This window comes from Plodia interpunctella, chromosome 15 (assembly GCF_027563975.2).
Source record: "Plodia interpunctella isolate USDA-ARS_2022_Savannah chromosome 15, ilPloInte3.2, whole genome shotgun sequence".
Classification (NCBI taxonomy): Eukaryota; Metazoa; Arthropoda; class Insecta; order Lepidoptera; family Pyralidae; genus Plodia; species Plodia interpunctella.
This window is the reverse complement of record NC_071308.1, coordinates 5,082,640-5,095,507: the sequence shown is the minus strand read 5'-3', so window position 1 is coordinate 5,095,507 and position 12,868 is coordinate 5,082,640. Positions and strand designations below refer to the sequence as shown.

The window sequence follows — 12,868 nt, the reverse complement described above, 5'->3', positions numbered from 1 at the left end:
GAAAGGGTTTGTGAAATTCTCTGAATATATACTATTGACTTAGGCATTAAAATGTTTTTACTTTCCATTTATTCCATCCATTAATTTATCCACTGGCATTATGCCCTTTTCTATGCCGAAAAATACACAGAACATGACCACAATAGCTAACATTTTATGAACATAATATAACATAACAATTAAAAGGCGAATGTGATGCGCCATCACATTTGTATCAATTTATTTTATTTTCGAAAACTAAAGAAAATAATAATGTTTGCACACAGATTATGCAAAAAATATACATATAACATAACCATTAGAATAAACTAACAAAAATCATGTTCCTATCATAAATTCAACTCATATACTACTTAGCGGATTATTTCTACTCTATATAAGTAAACTTTCATTTGTTTTAGATAATATGATTTACTCTCCGTATCTCGGAAACCCGATCAAGGGATACACATCACAACACGCGTACTCCATCTCTCATAATATATTTACGAACTCCACATCCCTTGGTCCTTCACAACTGCTCGATTGAAATCCAATTTAGTTGATACAGACAGTGGTACCATGTTTAGTAAATATATACATATGTATTTGAGTAAAACTAGCATATTATATAGAAGCACCACATATACACATGAATTCTATTATGTAGTCCTAATAATTATAATACACATAGCAATATATAATATCCGAATATATTTTGTGAAATTACTCTAATTGATAGATAATAAGATTCAAAAGAAGTACATAATTCAACAAATGTCGTCACAATTATCTTTAATTATTTAAAAATATACTAACTTACAATTTTTGAACTAAAACGTGAGGGAAAAAATACAAACAATTCTTACGATAAACATAAATTTAGTCATCGTCGAATTTCCTTCAACTCCTATTAAAGTCCACTGTCATAAAAGCATCAAAGTTAATATGAAACCGTTAAATAGCGTTCATTAATTAAATTTTAATCTTCAATTAGGTAATATATTTTGTTCCATTTCTGAAGTAATAAAATCATTGGCAAGTTTCTTCGTATTTTCTTGAAAACATCTTTCATTTCTATTGCATTTCTTACATTCTGTGCGTCTGATGTATTCGTACCTAAATTTTACTTTTACGTTGAAAAGAGGAACCGAGACCCGGGACTTCTATAGAAAAAGAACTCTTTTAAAATAAAACCAGTTTCTTTACTTTAAAATTTGCTAGGAATTTCTTGTGCTTCACTAAAAGTCGGTTTGTTCATAAATTATAGCGTTAAAGTTTAATTTTTTAAGTTGAAAAACGTAGTCCACATGTAATCTACTTAGCTTACTGTCACGTATCGAATTTTCATTAAAAACACGACACGACGCCTTAGAATATGATTACTCCATCCTCCTGTACATTTCGTAAGAGGCGAGAAAAGGACACATAGCCTTAAAAACTGAAAGGCAATGCAACTAAGAATACGCAAAGATTATAGAAAGATTAATTTCTATTAAATGAAAATATAATGAACAAATGTAAAACCTGAAAATGTTACTTTAATGAATTAGGCTATCATCAATTTTGGTCTCAATTTCAACTCCTTATTCGACTAAGTTTTATGCCTCTAACTAAGCCAACAAAGACTATTCCATAGAAACATACCTCATAGAAACTAGGTTTGAGCAATAAAGCTACATTCTAGTTTTAGCTTAATAGACCTTATTGATATAGAGCTATATATCACTGTGAGATGACTGCTTAATTAAACTATGGACTATTTGGCAGGTGAGTTGGATTTATAGTTATAATGATTGATATGTAACTGGTAAAGACTTGTGCGTAAAATGATTTAGTTTACTTTCCAATGTTTCCGAAAAGTAAACTAAATGTTTTATGGACAAGTCAAAGTAAAATAAACAGTTTAAAAAATCCCCTAATCTATTATAAAATTATCTTGTTTACCACTTCCTAATTTTTATATAAAAGTGCGAACAGGCATGCTTCTTTTTCAGTAGTAACGATTATTTATTCTTAACATATACTTATCAGACAATTCAAGAGTTATCTCTTGAATTGTTATTACCTAAAACATATTACCTAAAACATATTACCTAAAACAAAAGAAAGTTTACTTATATAGAGTAGAAATAATCTGCTAAGTAGTATATGAGTTGAATTTATGATAGGAACATGATTTTTGTTAGTTTATTCTAATGGTTATGTTATATGTATATTTTTTGCATAATCTGTATGCCTAGTATGATGATGGAATACTTATGTATTCCATCATCATACTAGGAACAATAAACTTCCGATCGGAAAATGTTATCAAGTAAACTAATGCCATCTAGTGACATTAAACCATTACGTTTATTTTACCTTGTGTATTCATAATACGCCCTCTACTCTATAAACACGGCGCGCCGCCGTGGCGTCAAAAAATGTCAAGCCATCTCCACAATGTCGTCGAACAGTTTGCCAAACTTTGGCGGATTCGGTATACAGCGCAATGTTCACACATTCGCGTCGGCATGTGTCTGGGTTCGGCGACAGTGTGGAGCTGGCATCAACCTTATTAACAAGTTCCGCTTTTCCCCGATATAGTACAATGAGGAAAATTGGCACGAGATGGCGCTCTAAATTAAGAAAAGTTTGAGAAAAATCGCATTCATAAATTTTAAGATTTCAGAATTGGCATTTAATTTTAGCCTTATAGATTTCAAAGAAAGTAATAGATTTTATCGACTGCAAATGTTGAGTAACACACGAATTATGGATAGCACTTTTTTCGAGTATTTACGCGGATAATAAAAAAATAAGAATAGAATATATTAGAAATAGAAATACATTTTCTATTGCATAATTGCAACAAACGCCCATCAAATAAGTATTTACATTCACAGTAGGTATGTATTTCATATTTGTAAAAATAGAATCAACGTTTTGCCATTGAAATAAGAACTCAATGCCAAAATATTTTTTTTGGACTGATAACTGATGATGCCTGATAATGAAAGGAATAATTAATGATGATAAGAGAAAGAAAAAAGATGAAAAAAATGATATCTGCATAATTGACGTATGTTTAGCGATGTTCATATTAATCATACTTATTCCCACTGTAAATAACTTACATTATACTTACAGGAATAATTAATTTTCACACAATTTTCAATACAAAGTTTAAACATGGAGTATAATTCTCTCTAAGCAGATGTCACATAAAATCTATGGTTTACCTACTCTCATATAATTATTGATATTATTTCGGATTATCGGTCTACTTTTCCGTTAGATCTACTTTGAACATACAAATTCCTGATAATCCGCAAACAGAGAATATTCCTCTTAAGTATCTTCTTCAGAAAACTGCAGTTTTTCATATTTTATCGTCGGGAAAAACAAAAGGAATGGAAATTAACATGCAAAATAATTATCTCGTAATGATGATATGGCCCATAAACAGGAACAAACCGTGAAATGTCTTCGCTGAGGGAATAAAGGGACTGTTAATGTATTACTTCATTACATTTTTATTTCGCGTGTATCTATTAAAACAATAATACAAATCCCATTATTAAATATATAAAAAGTTGGAAACTAATTTTAACTTTTCACATTTATTAACAGGTATTAAACGCGCGCGTAACTTTTATGCCTCGGAAAAGGTAGGTAAGGTACGTGAGTATTTAATACCTGTTTTAAGTATATTGAAAAGTATAACGGTTTTTACTCTGCTATCAGATTTTATTTAAGTCGCCTTAAGGTACTACTACGCCTACTTTTTTATGTAAACTATGTACATGTTTCATTTAATTCCCATTCATTAGCACATACTTACTGCATACATTTTTACTGCATGAGCAGAGATGAATGAGAATAAATGCGTTAATGAGCTATATGTTTACAATGATGAATGCATTCGCACGGCTCTCAAACATTATTGGTTTCTTGTATTGTTCCGTACTTTATTTGTTATTTTGTTAAACGCGGGATCAAAGCAACCATTAATCATATATATCTATCGATATTTTATACACTTTCTTCATTACATTATAGAAAATTGTTTCGGCTGTCCCATTATGGAAGTTTACGGTGCTAAAGACTTAGTTAGGATATGAGTCAGGCGAAATTCGTGTAAGCCGAATCCGAGCGAGGATCCCGTCGCTATAGAACTGATACATATGTTATTTTAAAGATAAGTAGGTACAGTAATCTCATTTAACCCCGAGCTTGGCGACCTCATAGACCCGAATGCAACACACACGTGAGAATGAGAGAGAGAGAGATGCAGTAATTGCATTATCCTGTACATTAACATTCTCAAGTACGCATTTGATTCAAAATTAAATATTTAATATAAAATGGACAAAAGATTTCGTATCTCAAAGCTATCAACTCCATTCAGGCGAATTGTAAACTTATAAGAAGAATAAATATGTAAATGGTCAATGATAACTTTGTATTCAAAATTATATGATAATGATAAGCATCTAAATTTCATACCTTATTAGAAAGAAAAACTTTAATATATTGTAGCGTAGTCGGAAGGAGGTATACACCCAGCAGTGGGTCGAGGAAGGATGATAATAAAACAATTATTGGTTTAAAGATGTTTAGTTATCAACGGCACGGAACCCAAAATATTCAGTGCAAAACAATCGAGCGTCGATTGTAAACTGCAGCGCGTCATCGTATCGTTAACAGAGATTTGCAGTAAACATCGGTGCGGAATCAAAACAAGGGAATAAGCCAAAACATGCAGTAGTTCCCCAGTTTGCATTGCAACAACATCGATTAAGACACTCCGAGAAACGAGACTCGATTTCTGGAAATTCGAAACGATTTCCGAGGTGGGACAGCCCTTGGTGTTCACAGTGAGCTGATATGAGTGGTATAGAAGAAAAGAGATGAATCGATTAACTTTAGTCGCCTTTTTATTGGTATTCGTCGGCATCACGTTTCAGGTTAGTTGACCTTTCTTTCTTTAAACTTCAACTTTAAAAAATATCTTTTTATGTCATATCGCTTGTTAGATAAGTAGAACCTGAATAGCATTTTCGTATAATAAGTTTTAGCTGTTAATTATAATTATATAATTTGTGTGATTTGTCCGAAAATCTTTAGTTTTGTAATACTTAATATATTTGTCCTATATAAAACCCATGATAATTAATAAAATAATGATTTGTGTTTTTTTTTTTTATTTTGTAATAACACTTACAAATGTCCCATGTCAATTTAATTAGATCTATTTTAATATCGCATCTCGTATGAATGAGAATGAATCTCATTTGAAAATGTCAACCATGAAGGTTATTTCAAACACGTCAATAGTTTTATTTTTAATTGAGTTTTGTTTTGATTTTAGTAACAATTTGTTGTCATTTACTTTAGTTTTTTTTTTGCTTAATAAACATGTCACTTGTGCTATGTATTACCTTAAAAAGTAAACGTTAATGCGAGACATGAAACGTTGGCGAGCATTTGCATAGCTTTATTAGTTCATTTTATTTTTACAGTTCTTCTTTTCTTTGTGTTTGCTCTCTAAATAGCTGCATTAATGTTAGTAGGTACACCGATAAGAAATGCAGCTATTGCAAATAATGCAAAAAAAAAACATTGTTTTCTAGTTTCTTGCTCTCTTTGAGCAAATTCTGTTACTGAACTACAATTCCTATTAACCATATTTTTATATTAGACTGGTCTTGTTAAACCAAAGTTTTATACGATACAATATTTTTTAATGATAGTCGATTCTCTGGGCTTGTGCATGAAAAATCTTTGCGTCAAAATGTCAAAATTTAAATTGCCAAAATTTAAATTTAATTTGCGTAGATATTATATATATATATATATATATATATATAGCTCAAATCGTAGCGTTTACGGACGAGTGGTTAAAACCATATAATCTTCGTGATCTCGTGATAAAAGATTTTTTTTACTTTAACTAAATTTATTCGTACAGACTTTCCTATGAAGGAAACAAACATGAACCAAACAAACCTAAGAAGGAAAATTGCAATGTATATATTTATGAAACTTTTTATTCCATCTAAAAATATACTTATAAACAAATGGCGAACTTAAAGCTAAAAGCCTTCTCTCAAAGCTAACCATTAGGACAAAAAGAAAAAAAAAATATTCGAAGAAAAAAGTAAAGCAATATAATAAACTTACATATACTTAAATATATACTTAAATATAATGATAAATAAATAAGCTAAAATAAACTACAAAAATAATTTACAACTACTTAACAAATATCAACTACAATAATTCATCACTTCATTACCATTTCCAAAAACGTCGTTACATCCACATAATTACACCTATGGGAGCAATAGCTCCGAAATATGAAGAAGAAAACAAATTAGATAATAAATAATCTCAACTCCTATAATTTACAATTTTCCACAACACTAAGGTAGCCGTGTTTCCAGTCAACAGATTTCCAGGACAACCTGATAAATGGGTACAGAGCGCTCATTGCAGATATCCAGGTCCGCACTCAGAAGTCCCGAGAGGACATGGACACCCTCGTCTCCCAAATCAAGCTCCTTATGAAGAACGAAGCTGACAAAGCTATCAACTACATGACTGTTTATCTTGAGCAGATTTCGCTATATTTTCAAGTAAGTTCCATGTATAAAAATCCTAATAAGAGCGCGGTCCAATTGCTCATTCACGCTCCGTTGTTTTGATATCCGTCGACGCACAACGCAGTGTATGGAGATTAGACGTACGTCAACGCACAACATCAGTATCAACCCATGCAAAACAACGGAGCGGCACGACGCAAAGTAGCAATGGGGCCTGGCTCTAAGTTATTATATAAGTACTCGTAGAAAAATAAGCGGCAAGCCTTCGTTTTTTGTTTACGCAAACTCCATGAATTTTTTTTACACAATATTCTATTATTTACTGTCCGATTTTCAGGTTGAATTAACGTCGGACTATGCATTATTCTAGTTCTTTGATGAATTAATTGAAAAATATAATAATACTAATATATATTTTTATAATATTAGGTAATACATATTTTTCATATTAATTTAAAAATTTGCTCCTAAGATGAATCATGTTACTCCTAAGGTTATGTAAGTAAAGTTGTAAATTATTCGCAATATTGAATGAATAATGAATTACTCCTAAGATATATTAATACATACGATACAATATATCATTCTTAGACGGCTAGACGCCAATAATAATAACTTAGCTAAGTTGCCATCTTACAACATAAATTCATGGATCGTATAATCACAATCTATCATGGCTCGGTTTCTGTAAGCAACGTGGATGCAACATATCATTTTAATTAATATTCATGTACCTATCTAAACTCTATTTAATGAATTGTTACAAAGTGTTTTATTGTATTTGTTCAAAGGAGTTCATTTACAAATCACACAAGCCCTTTGCCCCGATAAAGCAAAATGCTTTTTTGGGAAAAACAGAAAGTTATACCTATAGGTATATCTTAAGGTAAGATATATATATCTTTCTGTTTATCCTGACAACTAAATTGATCTAGATAATTAATTTTAAAATTGTCATAAATAGTATTTTAGATGTCGAGGTGGAGTGTTACCAGACAAAAAAACCGAGGGTTGATCGTCCATTCTTCTTTTTGAGTGTGTTAATTGCTAAGTTAATTGTTAATTTACGACTAACTTACCGCAGTCACATACAAGTCTTCCATTGACAAAATAAAAATTAAAGTTCCAGAGTAAGGATGAGAATAGATAGATGCAATATGACTCCAATGCAGTCCCTAAAAATCCTGTCAATTACCACCATAACTCTCAAAACGTATCTCGTTTTATGTGAAATATAAGCCCTTATGGGAAATCTATACGAGGCCCGGAGTTTCCGGAAATTACTACTATCAATATTTATGTAGTATCCATATTCAATATACACCGGTAGTTTTATCTAACCGTGAATAGGATATGCATATTCATGGGCGTGTAGTGCCGCCCTGCAATAGAACCACTTCATATCCAACCCTGGATGTCGTACGAGGTGACTCAGGGATAATAAATAGTAGATTATTCGCCAAGGTTCGAAAGTTCCTGACAAGGTAATTTGTTAAAAATTAATGAGTATCAACCATGGTAAATACTACTTTTAGTTTCGAATATATGAGAATTTAAAAACGTCTAGGTATTTAAAATTTTAAATATGGAATACGCGAGGATTTTTTTATTTGTGTCAAATTATTCAGATTAACTAACAAAAATTAATATTTTTAAAATACATTTCCCGCCTTTTATTGGAAAGTAATTCACTATGAGTGATACCTACATTCGGATAAAAATTTCACTACACTACATTCCGAGTATGAGAAATAAAAAATAGACCTATATAATATAAATATATTTCATAAGTATAATTAATTATTGTATTATAGCAATATCTAAAAATAAAAGCTTTAAACTAGTTACCTAAAATTTATCCAAAACTCCTTCAGCTCAAACAACAATAGCTAAAACCTAAAAATTTTGAAAATTCACCCTCACATTTGGCCGTTGCAGGTAATAATTCACGATAGGAAGCCTCGTAATGGAACCTATTGCAAGGAGAGCATTGTGAAGTTGCTGGGAGAAAACCTGCAACTGGCTGATGAGAATGTCACGCTGTGCCTTGCGCTGGGATACCAGAGGGTGCAGAGGCTGCCAGGTACATTATAATATTCAGTTCAATCTTATTTTCGAGTCGTTATGGCTATTTATATAATATGGGACCAATATGTATATTATATATAAGAACAATCTGTATAAAAAATAAAATTTCTATCTATAAAGAGTTAAAAATGAAAACGCTCAGATGAGAGAAATTATAATTATAACGTATTAAATTATAACGTATAAAATGGAAGTTTCCATTTTATACGTTATAGAACCATGGTAGCCTATTGATTTGTAAATAGTTACCTACATCTTTACTTCAAATAGATACAACCATTTCCAAAATACACGCTACAATTTCATTTAATCCCAACGAAACCAAACACGAACTGTCACAATTAAAGCTGGACATACGTGTGTTTACATGTTTGCCGACCGTACGAGGAAGCGTTGTCACCCACATAGCAGTATTGTGCGACGTCTTCCCTCGTTTACGACACCGTTTCCGTGCGCACGGCTACCAAAACAATCCTACACGTCAGTAGTGTAAACACGGCTCAATGTTTCTCCGACAAAATTCAATTTTTCCTCAGTCCTTTGTGTTGATATCATTTGAACGTTTTGAACCAAAAATAGTACTGTAAATTTTCTAAGATGTGGGATCATATCTTAGAAAATTTAGGTACAGAAATAATGTCACTCATAATTTTATATTCTTCTTTTGTGTATGAATATGACTGATATCAGATTATATATTTATTGGTTTGAGGTAAAAAACCCAGACCACATTTCATTTTACTTAGTAAAATCTCGTTCAAATAGGGGTACTATTTACAACAATAACTATACAAATTCTCCGTATGAAAAACTGATAGAGTTTTAATAGACCAGCAAGTGTTTACTCGCGATTTCGTAAACACGTAAAAAAACTATTAAATTTGCCTTCTCTTAGAAGTTTTTATTAACCATCTTTTAGTGCTCCCCTTCAGTCCGAAGCAACCTAGAACCGAATTTCAGCTTTCAACTGCCAGTAGGGCTGTTCGTTCTCTCAACTACTGAGCTACGGAAATATTTTAAACATTATAAAGTTAATTTATATATAGTAGTAGTATAGTATAAAGTTTATTACATCATGTGTTCTAGTATAAAGAGTCAAAACTCTTTATTCAACTTGGGATGATACACTTACATCATATATTGAAGTTTTTTTCTTAGAACTTTTTTATATCTATTTAATCATATGGCATTAACATTTAAGTTACCTAATCTTTTAAAAAAATTGCTATTTTAGACGTCAAAAATATACTCAAAATTAGGTTTCATAAATATTTGACATCAGTTTGAGTATGGAACATTTAAACATATACATATTTTTTAGAAAAACTACAAGTTCATTTCGAGACACTGGAAAACCTAAAGAAATATTCAGCATCAAAACTGTTTGAGTGTCAAAAGCAACAGCAAGTCGGGGGAAATTGTTCGCACGAAAGTCAAGACTTGGAGAGAACAGTGGTGAGTAAATATTAAATTTGGTAAAAGTGGTGAAATTCATGTTTATATTGAAGAAAATGTCTGTTTATCTCACACGATTTCTGAGTTTTAGTATATACAGAAATCAAGGTGTTGAAGCAAAAAACAAGCTACAAATGATATATTTAAAGTTATATCAAAACAAATCTTTATACCTAATGTTTATCAAAAAAACAATCAAAACATCGAAAATATAACAGAGTTTTTATTTGTTATTTTTAGCATAATCATATGATAAATAAATTAAAAGAATAGACCACGATCTTGTTGTACTTTTTTGTTTTAAAATGCAGGACAAGTGTAGTAATTAAAAGTCAGAATAAAAATGCGGGGCATAATTCTTTTGTTTGATCACGAAATCTAATTAAGAGAGTAAATTGCCTCTTAACATCGTGGAGCACCCGGCAACGGGCAAAATTAGCAATGAAATGCCAACCGTTTACGACACTATTAAAATATGGCTTCAACGTAATTACTGACGGTGGAATAAAAGGTTTACTCGTTAGCTATAGTCTTACATGATCATAAATTAAATATTCATACAATTTATATAAGGTGTAAAAATTTCAAAACAACTGGTAGCATACGATGATATATCTATATTTCTTTTCTTTCAGTTTCTGTACGAAACGTCTCCATTCCCAGTGGTAATGGCCGAGATAGCTATTCACGGGTTCAAGGAGGTCAGTGACCTCAGCGTGTGCCTGAAGGATATCATCTCCCGAATGATGACACATTCCGTCAAGGTCATAGGCGACTTCAACAGATGCATCCACAATATAGAAATGCCCAAACTGAAGTACCTACTGAAATTCATGAAAAAATACGCCTGATCAAATAATTCTATGAATTTATGAAGTTTATTTTGTAAATAACAGACTTTTTGTCTGCTTTTTATATGTAGTTTCGACTTTTTTTATACCAAACAACAATTAGACTAATACTTTTTGCAAATAAACAACTAATCTTAAACGTATATTTTATTATTAAAAAAGATACTGGCCACCGAAAAATATTTATGAACTTACTTATCCAAAGCAAATTTTCTAAAAACTTTTCTTTAAATTTTCTTCACAATGCAGTGTCTTTTAAAAAAAGAGCTGCGTTTATTTCCTGTCTTCAAAACTCATTTATCCTGATAGCAAATGTTGTTTCGTTGCAATATAACACCTCGTCCAATCCAGATTGCAAATGGAAGTATTTAAATAAAAATGCGCTCCTTAGTGATGTAGCTAAGCTTAGCAATCAAAGATACCTGGTACCAGGGGCCCCCACAGAAACCATTGTTCTATAAAATATTAAAAGGATTCTTAAATTTAAGAAAAAAATATTCTGGAGAATGAAAAAATAAGCCTGATGATTCTTGAATATTATTTGCATCAATGACTATGATCACCTAAGAAGCTGTTACGAAAAAGATCTACAGCTTAACGCTTTCTGAACTTAAAAAGCGTTATACGTCGTCATACGTCGAAATGATGAGTGTGCGATTAAAAATAATGTCGTAGGTTAAGAGTCCAAGGGCTACCTAAGCTTGGAGCTCCCTGAGCACATCACCCTACAGATACGCCACTCGCGCTTAAAACATTCATGGCTGGCAGATGCAACTGCTAGCTTATGCATGGCTTCCGATTCATTGAATCAGGAATTGCTTGGGAGTAAATATCAAGAATATATTGCCACGATGTTCCTATTCGTTTTAAATCTGGCAATTACTAAAATGCAACAGTATATAATATTTATTACTAGAATCCAATAGACTTGATGATGCGACGATCAGACGACAAAGACGAGACGATGAATTTCTATAAATGAAGAATTTCATTTTATGAGAAAGAAAATGTCTAGTTTATTTTGTTCACTATGAGGAGGAAGTATTCAAATGAATTATTGATAAAATACGCTCTTTTCGAGCAACATCCGCTGGCCAGTATTAACCTTTATTTGTATTCAAATACTCCATTTGACTGGGCTTTACGATCCGATTTTATACTTCCTCTTTTTTTACTAACAATGCCCACATGCCTGATATGCAGATATCCTGCATGTCAGATATAACCTCATACATTATGTTATCTAAAAGCGCGATCAAAATGATAATAGAACCATTAGATTACTTTAATAACATAATACTTTAACACAGAGTTATCAATCTAATCAGTAATTTCATATTGAACTTGAACGTTTGAAACTCACCAGGGAAATCGGGATATCGGCAGAACAAGGTTGATATTTTAACAATCTGCTAAACCGCAGTGTTCGTTGAGCCATCGTCAAAGGGCCCACAGGCCGTGACACATGGATGAGCGGAGAGGGTGGCGGATGAGCGGGCGGAGTGGACATTGGCGGAATATTCCGACGAACTGTCTCTAAGGGGACAGTCCGAGCCACCAAAGTATCGCTGCCAACTGAATTCGCACTACCACTAAACATGTTCATCAAGTCACCAATAGAACCACCCCCGCTAGAACCACCGCTACATCGCAACTTGTCCAAATCTGTCAAACTTGAACCGCGGCGGACTCGTAAACGAGATCCGCTGCCGCTAGACCGATTTTGAAAAGTTTGATCCCGACGTACGTCCGCCTCGCTGGCCGCTTGGGCCTTGCGGTTCCTCACCATTTTGAACATTTTCAAAACAACATAACACAACCACGGTATCGACTCCACTGAACATGAACACCTGAAGCGCAGGATAATTTGCATATAAATTGCCGATAGGTGCGCCGACGACGGCA

The 12,868-nt window shown here is 32.3% G+C and overlaps 2 protein-coding genes across 2 annotated transcripts in view; one reads left to right on the top strand and one right to left on the bottom strand.

Annotated features, from left to right (window-relative positions):
- LOC128676184 (protein unc-13 homolog B-like) overlaps positions 1 to 12,868 on the bottom strand; it is a 229,728-nt gene that overhangs the window by 144,967 nt on the left and 71,893 nt on the right. The window lies entirely within an intron of this gene.
- On the top strand, positions 4,692 to 11,102 carry LOC128676186 (uncharacterized). Its single transcript, XM_053756184.2, has 5 exons — positions 4,692 to 4,931; positions 6,411 to 6,602; positions 8,508 to 8,652; positions 9,979 to 10,112; positions 10,748 to 11,102. The coding sequence occupies exons 1-5, from the start codon at positions 4,875 to 4,877 to the stop codon at positions 10,961 to 10,963; spliced, it is 744 nt and encodes a 247-aa protein (XP_053612159.1). The 5' UTR covers positions 4,692 to 4,874; the 3' UTR covers positions 10,964 to 11,102.

Excerpts from the sequence above, each read along its gene's own strand:
- LOC128676186 (XM_053756184.2), top strand. The coding sequence starts at position 4,875 with ATGAATCGATTAACTTTAGTCGCCTTTTTATTGGTATTCGTCGGCATC. Across the intron at positions 6,603-8,507 it reads AGATTTCGCTATATTTTCAA|GTAATAATTCACGATAGGAA; the intron begins GTAAGTTCCATG and ends TGGCCGTTGCAG. Across the intron at positions 10,113-10,747 it reads AAGACTTGGAGAGAACAGTG|TTTCTGTACGAAACGTCTCC; the intron begins GTGAGTAAATAT and ends CTTTTCTTTCAG.